Source organism: Sceloporus occidentalis, unplaced genomic scaffold (assembly GCF_023333645.1).
Source record: "Sceloporus occidentalis isolate IW3139 unplaced genomic scaffold, rSceOcc1.0.p SCAF_2, whole genome shotgun sequence".
Lineage (NCBI taxonomy): Eukaryota > Metazoa > Chordata > Lepidosauria > Squamata > Phrynosomatidae > Sceloporus > Sceloporus occidentalis.
The window spans coordinates 146,335,442-146,349,302 of NW_028316982.1; the positions used below are offsets into that span (position 1 = coordinate 146,335,442).

General features: G+C 39.0%; 1 protein-coding gene across 2 annotated transcripts in view; it reads right to left on the reverse strand.

Annotated features, from left to right (window-relative positions):
* The window catches only part of MYCBP2 (MYC binding protein 2), a 178,281-nt gene that overhangs the window by 109,337 nt on the left and 55,083 nt on the right, over positions 1–13,861 (reverse strand). For both annotated transcript variants that reach the window (XM_089511145.1, XM_089511144.1), the window contains 9 exons: positions 7,723–7,842; positions 7,033–7,114; positions 5,766–5,883; positions 3,626–3,830; positions 3,280–3,433; positions 2,084–2,256; positions 1,211–1,336; positions 673–800; positions 409–500 (listed from right to left, as the gene is read on the reverse strand). In XM_089511145.1, coding sequence (XP_089367271.1) covers positions 409–500; positions 673–800; positions 1,211–1,336; positions 2,084–2,256; positions 3,280–3,433; positions 3,626–3,830; positions 5,766–5,883; positions 7,033–7,114; positions 7,723–7,842 — 1,198 coding nt within the window. The remainder of the gene's footprint in view (positions 1–408; positions 501–672; positions 801–1,210; positions 1,337–2,083; positions 2,257–3,279; positions 3,434–3,625; positions 3,831–5,765; positions 5,884–7,032; positions 7,115–7,722; positions 7,843–13,861) is intronic.

Consider the following 13,861-nt stretch of genomic DNA (forward strand, 5'->3'; position numbering starts at 1 on the left):
CGTCTTCTAAGTTTTACCCTTCACTTATACACAGGTCATGGCAGAGTACATAATTTTGGCCACAAAACCTGACCTCGACTTATATATGAGGTCAACTTATACTCAAGTATATATGGTAATGAATGCTGCCATTTCCCCCTCTGCATGCACACACCTCTTTGAAAAATAATAGTAAATAAATCCAGTTAAAAGTAAACAAAAGAATGAATGACAGATGAGAGAGAACTACCAGATGTTTTGACATCTTTTTTTCTCTGTATTGACTAACTATATTCCCTGTCAAAAGAGTGTATTTTTGTCAGATTTTGACATATAATTGCACTTTATAATTATATTTATCTGTCAAAGAATTCTGTACAAGCAAACAACTCTATATTCAAAATAGAGGCAATAAGTTTTTTACTTTACCTGGCAGCACAATCATATGCTAAGACATCAGTTTCAGCAAGAAGGTCACCATCTGTCTCGTGATCACCTCCATCTGGACCCAGTTCAAACAACTGAAAAAAGAAGCCTTTAAGAGTTTTACTTTCCTGCCTTATTTATATGTCATTCCCAATATCTCTCCCCTGTCATCCTTCTACAGCTTCCTTCCCAACATCAGGCTTGATCAACAGAATGTTAAATTCTAAAATCATATTTAAAGAGGCTCCAAAAAGTGCCTTTTCTTACCTTTATTTTAGCAGTGTATTCCCCTCTGCCTCCAAAGAGACCAAGGCCACCAAGTAAAATGTCAGTGTCAGCACAAAAGCGGATTGCTTCCACTGAGTGGGCTGAGTAACCCCAACCTCCTCCATGACCTAAAAGAAAAAATAATTCAAGTTTTATACAATAAATAATGTATAGGTTGAGGATCCCTTATACAAAATAGTTGAGGCCAGAAGTATTTGGAATTTTGGATTATTTGTGTATACATAATGATACATATTGGAGATGGAATCCAAGTCTAAACATGAAATTCATATATGTTTCTCATACACCTTATATACACAACCTGAAGGTAATTTTATACACAATATTTTTAAATAATTTTGTGCACAAAACTAAGTTTGTGTACACTGAACCATCAGAAAACAAAGGTGTCACTATCTCAGCCACCCATTTTGGACAATTTTGGAGTTTGGAGTATTTTGGATTTTTGGATAAGGGATACTCAAGCTGTATTACATGAAGGAATAAATATATGTATATTTGGTGCATTGATAGATACTTTCAAATCTGTTGACAATATTATAGTCTTCTTTGGAATATACTTTCATCACTGCTTGTGTCTCTTCTTCTGTATTTGCCACACCCATTTTTAAGTCCTGCATAGCAGCCAATGTATCAAGACAACCTAAACAAAAAGGAAGGAGAATAATAGTAGTAGCAATAATTAGATCCAACTACACCAGACTTCTTGATCAGAAGGGAGGAAGAAAAAACTTTAAAAACCAAAACAAAACTAATCTCCAAAAACACCCTTATCAGCCTTATCAGTAATTTCGTATTCTACTACATTTGCATTTTAGGAAAGGTAATCACCCAAAGATTAAGGCAGAATGTGTGAGACACATTTTCAGATGATCTGGAATGCCTCCTGGCATATAACTGGTAACCTAGATTAAACTGGCGATTGTTTGCATTAGTTTTTAACAGAGGTACTGAAATCATCATAAATTTACCCTAAGCAAGAATCGTCATTTTTGGCACTTTTATCTAACTGTAAAACAATTCCTTCAGATTAGAGTTCTACTCCTTAATGACAATCTGTTCAATTTCTCAGTTCTCTAAACTTTATCCACATTACCCACCACATGAACTCTTTCCAAGTGGTTTTATAAAACAATACATACATTAAATTAAATTAAATTAAGGCACAATTGTGAGATTTGAAACTTGCTAAGACTCTATCAGGATCTGAATGGAAAGTCACTTGAACAATAAATAGGCTTGTGATTCAATAAATAACAAAGCGTGGAGTAACTGAAGTGCTGCCATCCACCACTGAAAGCTTTCACCTAAAGCCATAAATAATTAGGATAAATAAAGCACTTTTTTGTAGAACATAATAAAATTGCACATGATCAGTTAACATTCTTACCTAGAATATGCAAAGCTGCATGTGACCTTGTGGTTAGAGCTTTGGACCCTGTTGGTAAAGCCAGTTCTGGGCTTAAGATGCTACAACGGGATTGCATGTCAGGTGATGAGGGAAGCCTGGAATCAGCTACAACGGCATTGTAACTCCACAGCTCTCTTGTATCTGGTCGAAACCTAAGCAAAAGAAGACATTATTTCAATGTAACAGACTCTGAAGAACAGTTATACAACCTAACCAATCCACAAATATGTTCCTCAGAGTAGAGTTCCCAAATACTCATGTTCTCTCATTTTGCACACAATTTAATGGATGCCAGGGGTGAGGGGGAGCTCATTCAGCCTCTAGTCAAATATGGAAGTCAGTCTGCCATCTCTGTGACAACAGCAACTATTAAACAGAATCTTGTTGTTATATAGACTTAGAAAAAAACAAGGCTCCAATCCCAGGCACCGCTATCTGGGAATAAGCTCCATGGAACTCAGTAGGATTTGCTTTGAAGTAAACATGCTGGGGACTGGGGGCTAGAAGCTTCTGCAGGCAAAACTTTTCTCATTTATTAGCAGACACTAGCTACAATGAAAGAATTATGTTGAGCTTTTGAGACCTCTTGAACTCCTTTATGCAGCCCTCATTTTAGCATTCAAGCAAAAGGCCATTTGTGAAAAGGAGGCGAAGGGGACACCTACAACGTCAGGCTCTCAGCATATAATATTCTTGGATTCCTTTACTGATATATGCTCACAAATATTAATTCCTGGATCTTCTTCCCCCCCCCCCCCCCCCCCACATCCAATAACTGCCTTCAATATCCAGGCTTGTTCTCATAAACCCAGGCTGTCATCCCTTTAGCTTCAATTTCTTTCTTTCCTATTCTTTTCTGTCTTCTCCCCTTTTCACTCTACCTTCTTTGTTCCAATATGCCTCCCCCCGGCTCAGTTTCTTATGTACATACTTCCGGTATTCTAATTCCTTTAAGCAAGCCAGGTGTGATTTCAAAGAATACACACCAAAAGCACACACTTCTAGTTAAGTTTCTACACCTTAAAAAGCTGGGGTTTTAAGATTCAGCATTCCAAGTGAGTTGGCAGTTGGTGGAACATATGTTCATTGCTTATACACTGTGTTTTAAAAGTCTGTCCCCTCCTCACACATCATTTTGTTTTCATTTAAAACAGATATTACCAACCAACTCTTACCTCCAAACTACATCATAAACAGGATCTAAACATACACCAAATCCTTGCAGATCCTCCTGTTCAGAATCATTAAATGTTTTACAGCTTCCATCAACTTTATTTATCAAAAGACACTTAAATGGAGGCGGCTCTGATATAGAAGCAGGTACCAAGCCTGGGGGAAAATGTAAGCAGAAATAATATATTTAATCCCCAGTCATTTCTTTAAATGCAAATAATACACAGAAGTGAAACTGTATGTACATTGTTTGGAGGAACTCAATGCTCCAGCAAAAGTGATAAAAATACATTGAGTGTGATGTCATTGATTCCCTTCAATTACAACTAAAGAGCAAATGAACCTTGCCTATTATTTGCCTGCTAGCAAAGATTTCTGATGTAGCAAGTACATGAGAATTAATGAGAGCTTCATCAATCCGAAGAAAAGTCTGGTCACCGCTGGCTCCAATCCAAGTAGCTTTGCGTCCATATTTAGATCCTATATTAGGCATAGGTGCTGGTTTTGCATTCCAATAAGGAACATCCAAAATGGGCCTGCCAAGTTGTCCTTTCTAAAGATGTAAATTAGAAATGGAAATAGTTATAAACTCAGACATTACACGAGCTAGCACTCTCAAGCATTCATACAGTTGTAAACATCAACTGTAGCATTAAACTGCATAAGTATTATAAAATATTATTTCATCAGTTTTCATCTGTATTTTCATATTGAAGCTTCAATTTTTACAAATATCATGACTTGTGCATTGTAAATACTGGCTTCAGTATTACCAGTATTAAATTTGTAACTAATAATGGCTGAATGGGCCCAGTGAGGAACAGATGCTACTGAAAGGAATTTATGATTGAATAAGATTAAGCCCAAGTAAATCATTTACCCTATATGCTCAATTATAAATCAACGGCATGTATAAGTCAAGGGCAAATTTTGGGGCCAAAATTAGGGATTTTGATATGACCCATGGATAGGTTGAGCGTAAAATACAGGATCTCAGCACCCTTCCTCCCACTCTTCAGGAGACAGCTGGGCTTTGGGAGAAAGAGCTTGCCTTTCTTTCGCCTCCCTATCCTGGCTGTCTCCTAAGGGGCAGCCAAGCTAGGGATGAGGCTGGGGGGGGGGGGGCTTCCCTGCCTTCTCCTCCCCAACATGGCTGTTTCCTGTGGAGCAGCCACACTGGGGAAGAGGCTTTGAAGATGAGTGCTTACCCTTCATCCACCACCACCACGGCTGTCTCCTGAGGAGCAATCAGGCTACGGATGAGGCTTGGGGGGCCAGCACTCACCCTCCACCCTCTTCCCCACCCTGGCTGTCTCCCACGGGGCAAGCCAGGCTGGGGACCAGGCTTGGTGGGACAGAGCTTACCCTCCATCCTCCCCACCCAGGCTGTCTCCTGTGGGGCAGGCAGGCTGAGGACAAGGCTTGGGGGAGACAGAGCTTGCCCTCCATCCTCCTCCCTACCCTGGCTGTCTCCTGTGGGGCAGCCAAGCTGGGGATAAGGCTTGGGAGTGAGCGCTTGGCTTCCATCCTCCTCTGCAGTCTGGCTGTCCCTTCTGGAGACAGCCAGGTTGGGGAAGAGAGTATTACCATATTGACCCAGGGGATGGATTTTTTGGAAGAAATTTTTTGACATATACACGAGTATATATAGTAAGCAGAATAAATGATACAGACTGGATATAGATGCATTTTTGTTCCAAACAGCAATCCTGCTACTTGCCTTTCTCATGCAAACATGGCTGTGCTACTAGGGAGGAACAGCACATTTCATGATCCTCAGAGGCCCTGGACACAGTATGAAAGCCCCGTGGACCTAACCACAACATAGTTCCTCACTCTGGTGGGAATAAGGAAGGAGGCATCAGAGAATTCTAATCATGTTGAGCCAAAACCATTATGAAAGACTGGGTTCAGGTAGGGCTTGGGCCTGCCTCAAATGGGGGTTGGGAAGAGATTTAAACCTGTATGTTTTCAACTTCAGTTCCACATCTCTGATGACTTTACAAATTTTAGTTTTTTCCTTCCTCAACAAGAGAGTCAGTGTGGTGTTGGAAGATGACTCTGGAGACCAGGGTTCCATTTCCCTGCTCAGTCATGAAACCCACTGGGTGACCTTGGGCAAGGCACACACTCTCAGTCTCAGAGGAAGGCAAAAGAAACCTACTCTAAACAAATTTTGCCAAGAAAATGCCATGACAAGCTCACCTTAGGGTCACCGTAAGTCAGAAACAATTGAAAGCAAACAATAACAATCCCAACAAAAGTAGCTTCTTAAAATCATGAAACATGCTCTACACCAGTGGTCCCCAAACTGTGCCCTTTAAGACATTTTGGACTTTAGCTCCCAGAAGCCTCAACCATGTTGGCCAATAGTCTGGGATTTGGGGAGCTGAAGTCCAAAATCTTTTAAAGGGCAGAGTTTGGGGACCACCGCTGTACAAGAACTCAGCTTATTAGGAAAAGAAAAGTAATGTTTAAAAATTCTTACAGAGAAGCTTCCAAAGGTGAATACTTGTCCATCCATTAAGAGAATGGCTGTATGATTGCTGCCAGCAGTAACTTGTGTGCTAGGTCCTGGTAGTGCCTGTACCAGAGTAGGACATCCCCTAAGTCAGAATAAAGCCACTGTAAGTGCATCCATTAATTCTCTAGCAGAAATATATAAGCCATGTATACTGTGCTTGACAGTAATAAATAAAGCTGAAGTGGTACCGCTAAATCAAGAATACAGAAGAACTGAAATGTATTTAACAGAACTGTGAGGAGTAAACAAAATAATTCGAACTGTAAGAATAGCTAACAGTAGACATTAGTATAAAGCAGTGTGCACAACTTAGTAGTTTAAATACTATTAGAAGATCCATGTCATTTTTCAGTTGTCAGGAATACAGTACTATTATGTTTCATAGAAGCTATTCTTTAATTGACTTAACTCTGACTTGCATCACCTTATGCATCCCTTTGAAAATTTAAGGCAAGGGTCATTGTTTGCATATTTCTGGATCCTATTATATTCCATCTCACTTCCACACTTTGTAAATATGCTTTATATCCTGTTACCTGGATATCGCTCTGTACTGCATATGAAGAACTAAGCTTATATCCAAGAAAACTCATGCTAAAGTAAAAAACCAGTTAGCCTTAATGTTACTTCTACGTACCTTCTTTCCCCACTTCCCCATTCCTCCCTTTTATTACTATAATTGATTTACTTTCTTTAATTATTGTTACACTGGACATGGCATGTATACAACCAAAACTATAGCAACAGTCAGATAACATACAGTGATTTTCATTCAATGTTACCACACCTCCTCAGTTCATCAGTCTGTTACCTTCACCTTAAAAAAGAAGGGCCCCTATCTTTTAGTTACATAAATCTTAGCAATATGGAAACATAGGTCACATTATCAATCAATATATATTTAATTATGCTCCTCTACAGTGCTATTGTATGTACTTGCAGTAAGTGCAAGTATAATTACTAATATAAGTAAAGAAAACCTACAGCCACCAAAATAAAATATGGCCCAATAGTAAAAAATTAAAGGTTAGTAATGACACAGTTCTACTGTTTTTCTAGAATTTACATCTCATAGTTCTGGGGTCTCCCTCAGGCCAGAGCTCAGCTTCAAAGAAAGAGCTGGATCAATCTGGGAAGATGGGAAAATTTTAGGTTTATTCTGTAAAGGGAATAAAAAATGCAATCATTTCACAGTTGCAAGAGTTATATTTGCATTACAATGTAAACACACCTGGAATTAACATCACCATGCCCAAGCTGCCCATGCTGTCCATATCCAAATGTGTAAACATCTCCATTCTCCATCAATACAACTAAGGGTTAAAATATAATATTTTAAAGGTTACATTTTTACATTATGAATTGCAACATTTGATAAAAAAACATTCAAGATAAGTAGTAGCTGGGTCTACTGAATAAAAAAAAGTCCCTTGAAGCAAGAATTGTTCAAGGGAGACTTGGAGGCCCTGATTCCTCCTGCTCTCTCAAATATAATGTGTAAAATTTACACATGCATTGAGTTAAATATTGAATTTATTTAAATAAAACTGTGCTAATTTGAACAATATTATTTCCTTATAAAATGTTAAAATATGAATATACATGAATGTGTGAATGAAAATACACACACTAAATGAAGTATTTTTATTCAAATATACATCAAGAGGGGGTTGCAACATCCACATGCAGATGTAAAGGAGGTTCCCAAGTGTAAAAGTACAACTGCCTTAAAGAACTCCTGGAGGGAGAGAAATAGTACAAGTAGTACAATGCTTTTAGGACAAGTAGTACAATGCATCAAATACCATTTCAATATCCAAAGAGTTCTGAAAATCTTCTCTAAAGAAACATAATGGCCTAAAGTAATAATTAACATGGGAAATAGTTAAAACAACTCGATAGAAGTGCTTTAGTTTTGTACCTGAATGGTGAAATCCACAGCTGACTTGTACTGCTCGAAGTTCACAGTCAAAGCGGACAGCCCCAGGTGGATAGGTTGTGATTTTGCTGGCATCCTTCTCACTTCTATCTCCACTTCCATCTACAAATGTAATATACCATTATATTGCACATTGTTCTTCTATATGCTTCACAGTAAGTGGACATCAAACCATAAGGCAGTGGAGCAAGAACAACTGACTGAGCAATAAGAATTATGTAATGTAAAAAGGTGTATGTGTGTACTGCCTTCCAGTCAGCCTTGACTTATGGTGATCCTGTGAATGGGAGTCTCTAAAACACTCTATCCCCAATAGTCCTGTTCAGGTCTTGCAAACTCAGGGTCTTGGTTTCACTGACCGAGTCTTCCCACTTGCAATGTGGTCTTCCTCTTTTCCTGCTGCTTCCTACCTTCCTTAATATTATTGTCTTTTCTACTGCGTCACGCCTTCTCAGGATATGACCAAAGTATGACAGGCAGATATAAAAATGATAACCATGAAAATCTTGAGTTTAAGTACTATCAGACTGTTAGTGACAATCTGAAATTTTATGGTTTTAAATATTACATGGGTTACTCAGCAAATTCAGCAGAATCTACATCACATAGGCTGCTTTAATTAAGCACACAGGGAGAATGATAATAAATTCAAAGAATTATAATGCTGGTGAAAGTTGTTGTTTATGCATTCAATGGGTTCTCTTCATAAAAAAAATAAATTTAAATATAAAACCATCAATAAAAGCTTTGACCTTCTCTTCACATATATAGTATTCATGTGATATACCATGTCAGGTTGGCACAGAGCTTCCTAGAGTCTTAATTAAACAAATAATAAATAGCATCCATTAAGATATATGTTTAATTTTAATGCTGGAATGACCACACTAATCTAACTGCATTGCAAACTGATCCATGCACCGTTCCAAACAAGTGCTAACCTCCAGCAACATTAACTATGAGAATATTATTCAGAACATGAGCTGTTCGAGGGCTGCTGTTTTTAAAATGGAAGTAAACCAAAATAAGAAACACAGTGTGCCCATGTTATATGCGGGCGTGTTTTACGCAGCCTCCAGCATACGCTGGAAACCACACCAGAAGGAAAGAAGGTGTGCGCCGGAAGAAAACAATGGTGTGCACTCCAGTGGCAATAAGGCTAAGGCAATAGACAAGGTATCTGAGGAAAATGGTAGAAGTAACAGCCAGACATACTGCATCTTAATTTATTATATAACACCATTAATACTTTCAATGAAGAAGTGAACTGGCTCTTGTCAATGCTGCTCCCAGATTTGCAGGATTTATTACTATCTTTAAGTATAGAAAGATACAGAAGGATAGAAACACAGTTTCCTGGAGGGTGCTGGGGAGCTATCTGGGAGAGACACACACCCTGGAAACTACAACATTCCCCACTGCAAAGCCAAGGATTTAGAAGGATGCATTAAGGTTAGCTAGACAGAAACTTCCTGGATGGACCTTGTATAGCCCATGCTGAACAGTTACAGAAACTCACCCCCCAACTTGGTTGGTGATCTATTACGCTCAAGTATGAACAAGCTGCATCATAAATAATCAAAGTGAAGTCTCTATTGAGAAACTATTGGAAAGTGAGACTAAATGAAATTAACAGCTGAGACAGATTGATATCAGAAAGCTCAGAAACTGAATATTAAACTAAATGGCAATTTGGACTGAAATAGGAAATAGAATTATGGCTCCAAGACTTAAAAATTAAAAGGTCTATGTGGAAGCCCTATTTTAGAAAAGGTGAAATAAATAATGCCTGTGACACCAGGATTCAAACAGAGAGTGATTTACATGACACCAGAAACATAAAATGTCCAGAACTGTGCTAGACAAAACTGATCCTGTGCTCATCAAAATGCAAGCCATAATATCCATTAATAAGCCTTAATAAAAGAAGAGAACCAAGACAGAAAAATAATGTTATGCATTCCAAACCAATTAACATTTTAAGGGAAATGGCATCTAATACAGTGAATACGCTGTAATAAGGGCCCTAACATGTAACAATTTGCTGTTTTCAATTCAAAATTGTAACTTTAGCAACCAAACCCCATATTACCTTACAGTAGGGATGGGCAAAGCACAGAAACTTGGAAGTCAATGTGTGTGTGTGTGTGTGTGTGTGTATTTTGGAGGCCTCAAATCTGGGAGGCTTTTTGGCATGTTTCCACCTTGCCCCCTGGCTATGTCAGGACAAGGAAAGGCCTTTTTAAAAATCTTAAAGTAAATCAGAAGTGACCTAGTCACTTTGTTTTGAAATAAGGCCTCTCCTGGATGTAAAGTAGGCCCAACCCTACCTCCAAAATATGGCAATATTGCCCTCAACAGCCTCTATAGGATATTGGAGGGCGTTTCTGGCAAAAACATTTTAAGGTTCTTTGTTTTGGGGAGGTTGTGGTAGGGGTGTATAGTGGGGGGCTGGGCGCCCCTCCCCCAGTCCTTAGGGGGTAATGCAACTCCCTAGCTTCCCACAGTTGCCCGCCCCAGTCTACAGTCAGGGAAAGGAATTCAATACTTTTAAGTCTTTCAACTAAATCAGTCAATTTCCTACCTGTCTTTTCTTTAGGATTTGCAAAACTGTCCTTTCACAGTGAAAGGAAAATAAAGTAGATAGAAAGGAAAAGGAGAATACTCCTAGTGGGAAAAGTCAGAGAAGTTTTGGTTCAATTGACATTACCATTTGTGAAATTCTGCCCTACAGAAGTATTCTTAAACACTAATTAAATCTATTGAAGTACTGTAGAGCAAAGCTGGCAAACATAGGTCCCTCCAATTGGACTACAATATCAAACAGCACAGCCTAGCTAATTCAGCCAATTGTGAGGAATGCTAGAAGTTGCAGTTAAGCAACCCTTTGTACAATCATGATTCCTCCATTTGCCTTAGAATGAAGAGTATACAGATTTAAGAATGAATACTTAAACACACATATGTAATGTAGTCTAAAAATTCTAAATTCTAATTTTAAAAGTCTCTAAACAATTCTTTGCTTTTGGTTACATTGTACTTTCATTGACTGTGGTTCAGAGTGGGCATTTATTATTTTCCTTGAACTTGATTAACCCTGTACTAAATCCAACAGATGTGACTCATCTCTAACTGCAGCTGAATGAAATACTTTAGCACTAAAATAATTAATGCTAGTTTAGCCACACACTGAAAATCCTTATAAATTTGTCTGAAGATGTTGAGCTGTGGATTGTTACATGTTGATATGTGGATTGTTCTGTTGTTGAATGGCAAGACCTCCAGGTGTCCATTTAACTAATGATCCATTGTCGGCTGAGAAACCCCCCCACCCCCACCCTGGGTGGTTTTTATTTGCATTTGCTGGATCTTGATATGTTCTACTGTTGAATAGCTCTTACAATCATGAAGTTTGTCCTTGTCAGAATCCAAGTCGAGTTCTGTCATACTGGTTCTGGAAGGAAAATGTATTGTGGGGTTGGTGTTGGGGAGGATGGGTTGACCAACGCGCCAATGCTTTGCTGGTAACTTCTGTTCTAATGTCTGCAATAAAAGTATTTTGTTTTTCATCACAACGGAACTAATTGACTGTGCACTGGAATTTGAGTTTGCTGGTTCTGACAGTTCTAATGCTCAGAATCTCTTTTCCTGTAGTTTGACTCCTTTGCTCTGTCTCCTAGTCTCTGGAGCAGCAAAAAACAAGCTTCCTCCATCCTCAATGTGACATCCTTTCAAATATTTAAACATGGCTATCATGTCACATCTTACCTTCTCTTTTCCAGTCTAAACATACCCAACTCCCTAAAGCTGCACCTCAGAGGGCATGATTTCCAGACCAAGCCAAATCAAAGTACATTTCATTTTTATGGAAAGATGACCATGCATGTTAAAGGGGAATTCTCATAAAGCAAAGCTGAAGTCCTCATGGGTTGTGAGGAATCTCAAACAAATCTAGGGAGAATAAATCTGCACCCCAATGCACCCTTATCTGGCAAAAGTACCAGTGGGCACAAGTGGGTGTCTGCACCATAGGATCAGGCTGCACATGCCATCGTCTGGCTACTCAAGGAAAGAACTGCATGGAGTAGTATATACCTGAACAATAGTCTCAAGAAATCAGAGAATGAGAAACACAGTACTAAAATGATATGGTAGCATTACCACCATCACCACCGCCACCCTACTACTATTACTATTAATTCATTTATATCTTGCCCTTTTGCCAGTATTGGGACTCAAGGCAGCTCACAAAGATTAAGGCAATATTATTGCATGAGACTAATGAAAGTCTGCTTGTACAGTGGAACCTCGGGATACGAAATACCCGGGTTACGAATTTTTCGGGACCCGAAAAAATCCAATTGGAAATAATTGTTCCGGGTTACGAACGTTTTTTCGGGTCCCGAAAAAACTTTTGGTGCTTTTTGCCGCGATTTTACACCAAATCGCGGCTTTTCCCCATTAGCGGCTATGGGGATTCGGCTTGCGAAAGCCGTTCGGGTTACGAAAGCGGCCGCGGAACGAATTATTTTCGTAACCCGAGGCTCCACTGTATTAATTTTCAATAATCAGGTAAATGACATAATTTTGGCCTTTTAAGGGACTTTTATATTCCTCCCCTCCAAATGCACAGACCAAGGGTCTGTGACAGGTTAATTTGGGTCCTTATGAATGTTTAAAAAATATTATTTCAAGGCCTTCCATTCCTCTCACTAGACCACAAATCTCTGTATCACATCTTATTACTGATGATAGCTTCCTACTTTTAGGAAGCTAAAAACCTACCTATGTACATTAAACTATTTCAAGGCAGGCTCTGCTAACCTTCTGGCGGACTAGATCACACAGTAAGTTCTTTTCAGAGAAGCTGCCATGTAACTTTTGGTATTGTCAGGTCAAAATAGTTGAAGAATCTGAGTACTTAGATGTTTAGCCAAGATTACTGTTAAATCCACAGTTCCCTGCACCTATGGTTTGTACGCTTTGTTATTTTCAATGTCTGTGGTTGTCCATTATTTATGGGATCACAATAATTTGATGATTTGAAAGTGCACACTCTAGGTTGACAAAATAATTAATGCTAGTTTACCCACACACTGAAAATCCTTATAAAATTTGTCTGAAGATGTATTAAACTTGCCTTCCATTTTAGGAGACTTTAAATCAACAGGCAATATGCTCTTAATCATATGAAGTGCAGACATGAAGACAGATGGAAAGCATGTCACTTTCTACCAAATATTTCAAATACAGCAACATAGGAATCTGCTCTATACAAAATCAGATCACTAGATCCATCCAGCTCAGTGCAATACACCAGAGTTGAAGATCATGTAACCTGCAAACCACATGTGGCTGGGAGATTATGTACGGCCTTTGGGTTCCCTCAGATGCCAACTGCCTCAATTCCCCACTGCACCAATTCAGTTGAGGGGGGTTAAGTTTTAATGGGGAAAAAACCTCAACTGGGTCCTTATCCCAAAACAGAAAAAAGAGCCTCCAAAATGCCTCCCAAAGCAACCAGGAGGGATTATTACTTTCAGATGCCCAAAATGACAGCTACAGTGGTACTATATATCTCATATGTGGCCAGCAGGTGCTAAATTTGCTCCTCTCTAAGCCCCATGTGAACCCACTTGAGATTACATTTATAACTAGTGCCTTTCCTTTAGAACAGTGGTCCCCAAACTGTGCCCTTTAAGAGATTTTGGACTTCAGTTTCCAAAAGCCTCAGCCATGTTGGCCAATAGTCTAGGATTCTAGGAGCTGAAGTCCAAAATCCCTTAAAGAGCACAGTTTGGGTACCATTGATTTAGACGATAGAGATACCAGAAACTGAGCCTTAAAGCTTCTACATGCAAACCAGATGCTCAACCACTGAGTTACAGTCTTCCCTAATTTGGCTGCTTATACACTCAACTCTAAAACTACAGAAGAACTGAAAAATAGAAACAAATAAGGAAGTCATATAAGGAAGGCATAATATGCAATGTGGTTACAAAAAGTTTCATACTACAGCTAGTCTAGATATATTAGTCTAGATCAGAGGTTCTCAACCTGTGGGTCACAACCTCTTTGGGAGTCGAACAACCCTTTCACAGGGGTCGCCTAAGACCCAGGG